General features: G+C 36.7%; 1 protein-coding gene across 1 annotated transcript in view; it reads right to left on the bottom strand.

Annotated features, from left to right (window-relative positions):
* Positions 1–12,441, bottom strand: part of NCAM2 (neural cell adhesion molecule 2) — a 281,879-nt gene that overhangs the window by 59,581 nt on the left and 209,857 nt on the right. The window contains exons 11-12 of the mRNA XM_069870620.1: positions 11,425–11,521; positions 1,406–1,579 (exon numbers count right to left, since the gene is read on the bottom strand). Of these exons, the coding sequence (XP_069726721.1) occupies positions 1,406–1,579; positions 11,425–11,521 (271 nt within the window). The remainder of the gene's footprint in view (positions 1–1,405; positions 1,580–11,424; positions 11,522–12,441) is intronic.

Genomic DNA, 12,441 nt, shown 5'->3' with positions numbered 1-12,441 from the left:
CCTCCAGGGAAGGTGACTCCACCACCTCCCTGGGCAGCCTGTTCCAGTGCCCAATCACCCTTTCTGTGAAGAATTTTTTCCTAATGTCCAGCTTAAATCTCCCCTGGCGGAGCTTGAGGCCATTCCCTCTCATCCTGTCCCCTGTCACTTGGGAGAAGAGGCCAGTACCCTCCTCTCTACAACCTCCTTTCAGGTAGTTATAGAGAGCAATAAGGTCTCCCCTCAGCCTCCTCTTCTCCAGGTTAAACAACCCCAGCTCTCTCAGCCATGCCTCATAAGGCCTGTTCTCCAGCCCCCTCACCAGCTTTGTTGCTCTTCTCTGGACTCGTTCCAGAGCCTCAACATCCTTCTTGTGGTGAGGGGCCCAGAACTGAACACAGTATCCGTGGTGCGGTCTCACCAGTGCCAAGTACAGAGGGAGAATAACTTCCCTGCACCTGATGGTCACACCGTTTGTGATACAAGCCAAGATGCCATTGGCCTTCTTGGCCACTTGGGCACACTCCTGGCTCGTGTTCAGTCGGCTGTCTACCAACACCCCCAGGTCCCTCTCCTCCAGGCAGCTTTGTAGCCAGACTTCTCCTAGTCTGTAGCACTGCACAGGGTTGTTTTGCCCCAAGTGCAGGACCCGGCATCTGGCCTTGTTAAACCTCATGCCATTGGACTCTGCCCAGGAGTCCAGCCTGTGCAAATCCCTTTGCAGAGCCTCCCTACCCTCCCTCCTTATCTTTTTTTCTCCTTTTGAAGAAGAGCAAAGAGGGCACACATCTGGCAAGGAATTAGCCCCATTTGTAGCATCCCTATTAGTGTAGTAGATAGATATAGTATCTAACAAATGTATTTAATGTTTGTTGAACAATACTTTATAGATATGCTTTTGAAACCAAAATTATTAATATTAGCAGGTACGTAGAAAGGTTACTAAGTAGCTCAAAATCAGTAAATAATTTAAATATGAAATATCAAATAACAGTTTACTTAATATTTTTAAGTTAACATTTTTCAGTTAATGTAAGGCACATTATCCAACTACCTCCTCTGTGATTTCTACCTATCCAACTACCTCCTCTGTGATTTCTACCTATCCAACTACCTCCTCTGTGATTTCTACTCATTTTGAAATTTACAGCTTCAAAAATATTCTTCGTGTCTACTTCACTGGACATTAAAAAATGTAAAATAATTTCTAAATTCATTTATCAAACTGTTTAAAACTAAAATGTAACAGCAGACTTTTACAAGGTCATACTAAGATTTCTTATTGGTGTAAAGAGAATTAACCTCAATAACATTAACTGAATATACAGCTACTGGACTAAGACTAATGGAGAAACAAGGCATCAGTTAACATATATTTGCATTCTTTTCAGGCAGAATACTTCCATTTATTTTTCTGAATACTTACTTTGAACTCCATGGGAGCGAACTATTTTCCAGGTTTCAGAGGCTACCTCTTTTACATCCACTTGGTAGTGATGAATAGGCACACCTCCATGTGAATCTGGCTTATTGAACAGAACTTTGGCAGTGGTTTGTGACAACTCTAGGACTCGTACTCCATAAGGATTTGATGGCACATCTAAGAAAATACAAACATAAGTTTAATGATCAGCAGCAACTAGACAGAACTGAAGAGTTGATAGCCTAGCCCTAATGCCTCCTTATGATCCTGAAGGGAGAAAAAATAAATATTGAGCATGGTGTAATAATGGTTGCATTAGATAAACAACTTAAGTGCTCTATACAGAGTTGTAAGAAAACCATATTTATTTTCTTGTATGCTGAAATTATCCAAAACTGTTTTCCAGTTCTGCTTGTCTTTTATGAATATTATCTTTTTTAATAGCTAATTTTGTCACAGACAGATTTAAGATATTAGTTTGTTTACTGTGTAATTCAGTAAAAGACAATAAGAAAATTTAAATAAAATTTAACAAAAGGAACAGCTATGGCTAAATACATCCTTCAGTTTGAATTCTTCAAAGCAAGATTAAGAAAAAAAATGTAGAAATAATTTGGACGTTTTTACGAAACTCTGAAATACAACTGAAAATGTGAATCCTTTACTGCTTTTTTTTTGAAAGACTGGATTCCAACCTAGTAGCAAGGAATATTAATAGAAGGTTTCTATGCAGTTTTCAGTTTAAGAAATAATTTGTGGAATATGTTGAAAAAAACATTTCTTCTGGAATCAAAAGCAAGCCTATATCTCTCAAAATAGAAAAAAGCTAAGAAAATAAAGCAGGTGCCTGTAAATGTTGAGGTGCTAGATATGAAAAAACCCCAAAACATTAACCTTGAGATCAGTACATCTTTAAAAACAGAAACTTTATGCTACTTCTACAATGTATGACTGAATTAACACATAGGAGAAGAAAGATTTTTTGAATTCTCCTGCTTCTTCAAGTATTATATAAAAAAGTTTTCAAAATACTAGGAAGAATTCTAGTTCTGTGGACAGAAGACCAGGGACTTGAAACACCATTAATAATTTCTCTTATGATTATTCTGACAAATGCTTACAGGTTTGACACTGCTTTTGTCTCCATGGTATGGAAGATACTGTAATATGGACACGCAAGAATTCGAGCCAAAGCCTATAATTTCATTAGTGGGTATGGCACCATTTACATCAAATGTAGGTAGGCTCTTTTCAAGGGCTGTCAGACAGCTGGGAATAAAAAGAGTATCCATCTGAGCTTCATCCAGTATTCATATGTGAATGAAAATGAGCCAAAAATTTCTCTACAATATTAAAGGATTGGTTTAAGGACACATTCAGCCACAAATTCTCAGGAAAAGGATACCTGCCAGAACTGCTCCAAAGGGGCCAATTTATAGAAACATTTAATAACAAGCACCTATACTTTTCCAGAAAAATTCTCAAACCATTTTCAGAGTTGAGTGTCTCTAATGCTAATATCGCACCCTTTGAGTTCTTACAGTTAGAATTTCTGAAGACAGGTTTCCAGAAATTTCCAATGCTCAGTGCTCATTGCGCTAAAACCAGCATAGATTTATCCACGTGGATGAACAATTTTAATATCTTTTCCTAAATACATAATTATATGAATCCATGACATTAAGGATTTCAGTAGAAAGCAAATCTCATCTTGAGGGACTGGAACACTCAAAACCTTTCTTATTCCAGGAAACTTTCATTTCACCAGGATATAGCATTTTGCAGGAAATTTTTACCCTTGTTAGTGAAGCTGTAGTAATCTGATTAAAGGAATTCAAGACTTATGGTCAGACAGGATGCGACCACATGTAATCATTATGCTACACATCCCAGAGAACACAGACCTGGGTTTTGAATCTTTTTCTAAATTGATCAAAAAGTTGGGTTTTTTAAAAAAAAAGAAAGTAGTTCAAAAAACCATACAGATTTCTTTCTGTTAGCATATGGAAGAAGAATGAGTTTCTGGCTAAGTAAGCACTGATCCCAAAATAAGAAGAGCATGAGGATTAGAGCTAGCTTATGATGCCTCTCCTCCAGACTCTCATTAACAGCAGAGAATAATATTTCCACTCTGCCCTCCTCTCTAGCAACAGTACCTTAAGAACAATTCCGTGAACAGATTCTTTCTCTTTTCAGCTCAAGTGACTGAAAGGGCTAGGAAAAATACAACATAAAAATGCCAGCAAAGCAAGCCAGGATAGCCAAAGTAAAGCAGTATGGCACCGTATAAGTGAAGTGGATAACAATCACTTGGGAAGATGAATATAGCTCTGCATTACTGATGACAAATGCTCTTTGAATTTAATTGCAGGCTAAAAGCTGTAGTGGACACCTACAATAATATAAAAATTTTCTTAACACTTTTATTTCTTTTTTGTTGTTAAAAGAGTTCAAAATGAACCAAAATCATTGTTTAAAATCATAGAATCATAGAATGGTTTGGTTTGGAAGGGACCTCAAAGATCCCCCAGTTTCAAGGCCCCCGCCATGGGCAGGGACATGTCCCACTAGATCAGACTGCCCAAGGCCCCATCCAACCTGGCCCTGAACACCTCCAGGGAGAGGACATCCACAGCTTCCCTGAGCAACCTGTGCCAGTGCCTCACCACCCCCATTGTGAAGAGTTTCTTCCAAATGTCTAATCTAAATCTTCCCCCTTCCAATTTAAAGCCATTACCCCTCATCCTATCCCTGCACACCCTTCTGAAAAGTCCCTCCCCAGCTTTCTTGTAGGCCCCCTTCAGGTACTGGAAGTCTGCAATAAGGTCTCCCTGCAGCCTACTCTTCTTGAGGCTGAACGAACCAAAATCTCTCAGCCTGTCTTCATATGGGAGGTGATCCAGCATTCTGATCATCTTTGTGGCCTCCTCTGGACCCGTTCCAACAGTTCTTCCTCTGGACCCGTTCCAACAGTTCTTCCTCTGGACCCGTTCCAACAGTTCGCCCATGTTCTTCTTATACTGGGGATTCCAGAACTGGACACAATACTCCAGGTGGGGACACACAAGAGTAGATTAGAGGGAGAGAATCACCCCCTTTGACCTGCTGGCCACATTTCTTCTGATTCAGCCCAGGATATGATTGGCCTTCTGGGCTGTGAGTGCACCTTGTTGGTTCGTGTTGAGCTTTGGCACTGGAACAGGCTACCCAGAGAGGTGGTTGATTCACCTTCCCTGGAGGTGTTTAAGGCACGGGTGGATGAGGTGCTAAGGGGCATGCTTTAGTGTTTGATAGGAATGGTTGGACTTGATGATCCGGTGGGTCTCTTCCAACCTGGTTATTCTATGATTCTATGGTTCTCATCAGTCAGCCCCCCCAAAGTCCTTCTCTGTAGGGCTGCTCTTCAATCGTGTGATCCCCCATCTTGTGTGGACACTGTGGATTGCCCTGACCCAGGTGTAGGACCTTGCACTGGGCCTTGTTGAAACGCATGAAGTTCACAGGCCCAATTCTCCAGTTTGTCCAGGTCCCTCTGGATAACATCACATCCTTCTGATGTGACAACTACACCACTCAGCTTGGTGTCATCTGCAAACTTGCTGAGGACGCACTTGATCTCACCGTCTATATAATTGATGAAATTATTAAACACCACTGGTCCCAATACGGAATCCCAAGGGACACCACTTGTCACAGATCTCCATCTGGACATCGAGTCATTGACCTCCACTCTCTGAATGTGACCATCCAACCAATTCCTTATCCACCGAACAGTCCACCCATCAAATACATATCGCTCCAGTTTAGAGAGAAGTATGTGGGGGTGGACCAGCTTAAGGCTGAATGAATATATAATACGATTCAGACTATTTTTAGGTTATTTTTGTATGCTCTTTTTATAAGGCAATTGACTGTTACTTCAGTTTGGATCAAACCAATTATTTGGTCAATGGTTTGACACTAAAGTGTGTTATTTTCATATCTGCTCCTTTCTTGACTTTCAAAATGTTAAGGAGAACTCTTTTTCTTCTGTATTTATGTCTGCATACGATTAACTACAATAAACATGGCATAGAGAAGAAGACATCCTTCAGGAATAATCTTATGTCCTGTACTGCAGATTCAAGTTTAATTTCTTGTAAATGAAGATATGGTAATAAGCATAAAATGAAGCTGTTTGAAACTAGAAAATATTTCACGTAACTAGCACAATGCAGTATGTTTTAAACTCATTAAGTGTGAAATACATCCACAATACAATTTTAAATATGCATCCCACAATCCAAGCAACCCACACACTTGAAGGGAACTTTTATACAGTTTTCAGAGTCGAACTACATCAGCTCTTTCTTAAGAAAGAACTGAATCACCTGAAGAAAATACAACAGGAGACACACTCCTAGTCAAAATCAGAAACAAATACTAGCAATTTCATTAAGGTAGAATAACGCTGCTATCACTTTCAGACTAAGCAAAACTATGAGCTTCCTGAAAGAAGATCATTAGCAACATAATGAACTGAATCTAATTCTGTAGTTCTCTAATGAGTATCAATTTGATCATGCAACGTAAATGGCCCTTAGGTCCTGATCTAGCTGAACATTACCCCACTTGAGCTGTTCCTTGTCAGCTGAAATTATTTGGAGCATTGCCATGATTTTTGTGTCAGAATTGCAAAGCTTTTGGCCCTATGTTCAGTAAGAGTGAAAAATAATTTGCCAAGTTGTGTACTCTGATCTGCATCTGGAGGGACAGAATTGTGGAAGCTTCTTGTACTTTTACCTCCTAAAACCAACCAACCAAATGAATTCTAGAGGAATTTACATATGGTCAGTGTATACTCTTTCATATGTTACACATATAAGTTGAAGGACTATATAGTATAGTTTTTTCCTATGATCTAAAGATCATTTAATGATAGCCACAGATTCTGATATACTTTTTTAGAAGTGCCACTGGTATCTTTGTTGTTGTTGTGCTACTATCAAAACAAGAGAATTTAGAAGATGTTCAGTCTTTAAATTAAAATAAGTAATCAAAAAAACCAACCAGTGTCAGATCCATAGTCAATTTCATCTCCTTTCCTCAGTGCCCATTCCTCTGTTCTGTCTGTATATGTAGTCATGTATGATCATAAAGAATTGCTTAAAAATAAAAAAGACCTCCACATAGTATAAAATTGCACTTGGTGTATTTTGTACTCAGTGCATAAAACTAGCTAGCACAAATTAACTTTGTGATACATTGGCCTAAATTAAGTAATATTGGTTTGGTTCCAAAAACATTATTGCAGCTGATAGAGAAATAGACACAAAATTATGAGTACATATTTATCTCCACTGATATGTAAATGCTCTTTCAAGTCTATTATAATTATTACCCAACCTGTTCAATAAATGATCACCATTTATCACTGGTATTTTTTTTTCCAAGCTATTTTTTTTGATAGTTTTAAGGAAGAAAGTAATTTTCCTTCTGAGAGTTCAGCAGTCCTGGTGTAAATTGAGACAAGGAAAAGATGGAGTGAGAGCAGGTAGTGGCGCCAGAGATTTATCTTACAGTCAGCTCTCATCTTCTCTCTCCTGGCAATATATTCCTAGTGCAGTTATACATTTTATATTGACTGAAAGTTACAGTGTCTAAATGACGAATATGAGCACCATCAGGACCATCGCAGCGAAAGAGATGGGGCTGGGGTATAAACTTCTGGAATCAAAGATCTCCATGAGATAATTCATGCTTGTACATCCTTTAAATGCAGGGAAAGGTCAATATTAAATCTACAAATTAGGCTTAGTCTTATCTCAATGTCCTTGCTTTGGAAAAAAAATGCAATATATTTCTTCTACTAAATCACTGGGAATGCTGGTAAAATATGGAATTAGTTAGGAAGCAGGACCACAGCTAGTGATGAAACACATAAATAATAAATGAAAAAAAGACACATACACAAATCAACAGTGCTATGTTGATACTTTCATACATATGCTTATTAAAAATATGTTGCTGTTGGACTTCTTAGTAAAAATCATTTAGCTGATGCTGCTAAAGATATCAATGTCAAGTTTTAAGGCAGAGATCTAGATTTTAGATTTTGCCATACCTTTGTGGAAGTATATGGTATTTGGGCAGCACCAAGGGAAAAATTATACTGAGAAAGCAAACTAACAATCCTAAAAAAAAATAAGAATAAATCAATAAGATCCCATAATGCTGTCTTGGAAAAGACAGATTTTTATTATCTTATTCTCCAGGGAAAATCTAGTCCTACTTCTTTGATTTTATTTTGCCTGTGTGAAAACACAAATATTTCGAGAACAAAAGGAACAGAATCCATCAACCAGCACCAGAATGCCAGCACCGTAATCCAGATTACTGAATTGTTAAATTTGAGGTTGCTGTCCTTGTCAGTTTTCAATGAACCTTATCACATTTTGAGCAGGACTTGATACCTTAATAGAGGTTACAGGTTACAATTTCTGTGAAGCTCAATTATTGTCTTTCCCATGTTTTCATTTACTTTTGATGTCATTACTCTCCGTTGTCACTGACTTTCCGTGTATTCCGAATGCTTAAAAAACCATTTCATTAAATAAAGTGACATGGGAATTCTCAATATCTAATGACACCAGTGAATGGTTTTTAATTTTGCTTTTTAATGCCCGGCAGTATTGTTGATATAGTATCTCTCATTTCTTTAATGTATCTTCTTATATGTCACCACCTCTAAATGCTGTAAAATCCTTGATGTCCTATAGCATACTGTGCCAAATGTGATAGGGATGATTTGGCAAGACAAGTTTGAAATATATTATCAGACTTGTATGATGTAGCATGATTTATAAACCAAGTTCACTGCCTATTAGCACGGTTTCTAATGCCAGACTCTTCACTTGGACACTCAGTCACTGTAAGTCTCTGTGCTGGGCTGCAGTTCCAGGCATGATGTGGTGAGATTAGAATTTCAACTTTCATCAAAAATGGAATTCAATTTCTAGGTGCCAAGACTGAAAAAAATACTGCGGCAAAAAGGTGAATCAGACTATTTATCCAAACTTTTAAAGACTTTGTCATTTCAGAATAGAAGGAAAAAAAAGGGGAAAGGGAAGTCTAGGATGGGTAAGGCCATGACAGCCTAAGAGGTTTACCTTTTAGGGTTTCTGGATTTAGTCCAGCTGTAAATTGCTATGTGAAAAATACACATTAATATTTAAAGAAAAAATTACTTGAAAAATCCAGTTTAGCTCTTTGTGTCACAACCTTAACTTTTACCACATTCAGATAATAAATTATCTATTCAACTACATAGTTGTAGACTACTGATGGCCATAAAATTTTCTATTTATCTGTACAAAAACATCTGAAATAATGATAATGAAATCTCAATAAAAAGCAAAAAGGTTTTGCTAGTTAATAACATCTCCCTGCATACTGGCATTTTACATAAGCTATGACTAAAGTAGTCATGGCACCAAGCCTAACAATATTCAAGAAGCACTTGAACAATGCACTTGGACACATGGGGTAAACTTTGGGTTTGTCCTGTGCAAGGACAGGAGTTGGATTCAATGATCCTTGTGGGTTCCTTCCAACTCAGGCCATGCTCTGATTCTGCAAACTAAATCTGGGCAAATATAGAAATATCTGTGTTCACCTCAGACTCTGAAAGCCATTGGGACAACCTACCAAGCTCATCTGCCTTGTCAAAGCCTAAGCTTGTCATAGACTAAAAACAGAGTACAAGTAGAACACTAAAATAAAAGTTTTGCTTGTGACATGAAATAATTCATTTGCAGTGGTAAGAAACGAAAAAGACTGGTTCTTTATTTATTCTACATGTTACATGGGAATTTGAACACTTATGCAATGCAAAAGGAGGAGGTCAATCATGAGGTATTTTTGAGAGTTGAGCACCACAAGTCAGGTGGTGAGCACATCTGATTAAGCCTTCAATAAGCACTGAAGTTTTTTCAACATTTATCAGTAATGGCCAGCCCCTTTCAGTGTGAAACCTTAAACAAGCTGCAGTTCTTCCACTGTTTTGAAAGGTGTAAATGAAAGTGTCTGGAATCCAGGCTGATTCAGTAGCTCTGTATAATTTCAGTGAACAGGTATGTTTTCCTTTCATACAAACTGGTATGGTTGTAAATTGCGTCTAAGTTCTTAAAATAATATTTTTCTGTCATCAATAAGTTTAATTTTTGAAAGAAGGCAACGGAAATAAATATAATGCCATTGTGACAGTATGATCAATTTTTAAGTAGCAGCAAATTAAAAAAGAAGGCTAGTTTGATTCTGCTGAAAACCAGCAAAGCAGAAAAATGGAACAAAACATAAAGCTACAAGTCATTCCTGCAGAATTTTAAGACAAAACTCGTCAGTAAAATGATTATTATTTGTAAAACTTACCCTAGCAGCATACTTTGCTTAATAGGGTCTCTCAGATAGAAATAGTATTTATTTGTCACTGGCAGAGCCATTCGGAAAGTACACTACGCCTCAGCATTAGTAATTACAATCAGAGCCAAAAGGAAATCCAGGCTGCATTGAAATGCATGGAAAAATTTTATAGACTTTAATACACAAAATATCAATCAATAGGTCTTCCTAATCTACCAAAATAAAGCAACAGAGATAGTAAACCTAGGAAGAAAGCAACTTTTGACACTTATATGTGTAATTATTATGATGCTTTTATCTTCTGTCTCCCTGGTTGTTTTTCATTGCTAGCTGATACTAGTATATGTGCAAGACTTGTAACTGAATTATGTTTGTTATTTGCTGTTCAAAATTTCTCAAGAAACAACTTTTATTTTTCTTTTTTTTAACTCCTGCTATAACAAAAGGAAATAATTACAATTTTGAGTAAAAATATAAAAATTTAAACACCAAGCTGGGAAAGAGAGCCTCCTTATGACCGGATGAGCTCATTTCAGTAATGTACTTCCAAAGTTTTTCCTAGAAGTGCTCCAAAGACTTATTTTCTTATTTTTAAAAAAATATATGTAACCAAAATTTACAGCTGAAACATTCAAGATCACATAAAATATAAAAATCCTATTTTTTTAATTACACGAGACCTTTGTTCTACTTATACCCTGTATCAGCCAGTCTAACAGTATAGTATGACCTGAAAGTTACATGATTAAGATGGTCCATAACAATGCATCCCAAGCGATGTATAGGTTTCAGTATGGCTGTACCTTTGTTACTGTAAACTGCATTGTAACTTCATAATACATATATATTTCCATATAACTCATTAAAGCTGGAACAATTTGCACCCTCTAAGTATGTAGATCCAAATGCTGGGAAACCTCAAAGTTTGCTGACCAAGTGTTAGTCCACTCCGTAAGAAAACACAATTGAAAGAAATGATAAGAAACTCTCTTTTACTCTCTTTTAATAGTGATTCCTGCCAAAGAACAAACATACAGTCATATTCTTATATTTGCAGCAACAACAATAAATGGACCTAAAAATATTCAGAAATTCTGTAACATTCAGTTGTAGAACATCTCAGAGCTTGAATCAATTCAATCTAGAACTCTGGGTCAAATTCTGCTTTTAAAAAACTGAAGTGCGAATGACAATTGAAACTCTTTGCTGAAGTATTTCAGTCTTTTGTCATCCTTGGATTATCAAGAAAATACCAGGGACAAAGAAGGAAACAGGGCTTTACTAATTCTTTTATATTTTCACTGCCTGTAAACCATATGTCTCTCCACTGAAGTAATGAAAATGCACAGTTATAAATATAAGATGTAATAAGGGCAATGGCAAAAAAAAAAAAAGTAATTCCATTTCTTAAACTTTCAGAAGGCCTTAAAATTAAATCCAAAGAATATTCATATTCTGAAGGCATTGGCATATTTCACTTTATATTTCAACTCAGCTTTTAGAGAATTAACTGCAAAAATTCCATTGGAATAAAATAAATAGAGGAAAGTGTGTCTGAGCAAAATTTTGATTAAAATAGAAAAAAAAATATTTAAAGAAAAGGAAACAGCTTTTCAACTTACCAGCTTGACCAAGTGTATACTCCTGATATCTTGTTCCTATTCTATTTGTGGCTGTACAATTATACCGTCCAAAATCACTGTCAGATGTGGGAGCAATCTTTAAAATGAGTATAGTTTGTATTAGTTTCTAATCAAATATAAAAGTTCTTTATCAGAAATGCAAATACATTCGCCTTAACCGATATGCAGATGTGTTCTAACTTCAGCACATCTAGTCTATTCTCCAAATACAGCTCTAAATACACCCTCTTAAACAGACTCTTCTCAAACTCAAATGAGGAAATCAAATAACAGAAAATGGGGACATTGTTCACCTTTATGATTTCACTTTTAAACAAGAAAAAAAATCTAACAAACTTCACATTTTTTTTCACAGATACTATTTCCAAAAACTGATGTTTTGACTGAAATAAATGATGGAAGGTCTGAAAACAGGTGATTCCTATAGATGACACAAGAATAATATTTCATTTTTCATTGTTTGCAGCATTCACAAAGCACCAAACATTTGGGGGCAGGGGAAGAGAAGATATGATGTTGTTCAACTGTAAGGTCAGATGAATAATATATAAAACAGGACAGATAATAGATACCATAGGGAGCTAAAGCCTTGTGGAATCTAGCTTACCCAACAAACTGTTCAGGTGACAAAATAATGGAAAAGCATTCAGAGAACCACAAACTCTAAAGCATGTTTTGTGTTGTTAAGCTTTACTTAAAATAAAATAATAATAAAAAAAACCCCAAAACTAAAGATGAGCTTCAAACAAGAGTAAGTAACTGTGTCTCTTTAAACATATATCCTCTACTACAGGACAGGAGGTTACTTGTTTGGACTTCAGGAAGAAAAGGCACATCTTTTTTCAGTGCAAGGTACACCCCTTAGGATCTGAAGTATGTCCCCCACTCTAATTAGCCCTATCTCTTCTCAATCTTTTTTCCCATGGCAACTGGGAAGCTTAAACTCAGATGTAAGCCTGATACCACAGAGAAATAGAGACAACTTCTTCCACACTT

This window comes from Phaenicophaeus curvirostris, chromosome 1, assembly GCF_032191515.1.
Source record: "Phaenicophaeus curvirostris isolate KB17595 chromosome 1, BPBGC_Pcur_1.0, whole genome shotgun sequence".
Lineage (NCBI taxonomy): Eukaryota > Metazoa > Chordata > Aves > Cuculiformes > Cuculidae > Phaenicophaeus > Phaenicophaeus curvirostris.
Note: the sequence above shows the minus strand (reverse complement) of the source record. Positions and strands in the feature narration are given on the sequence as shown.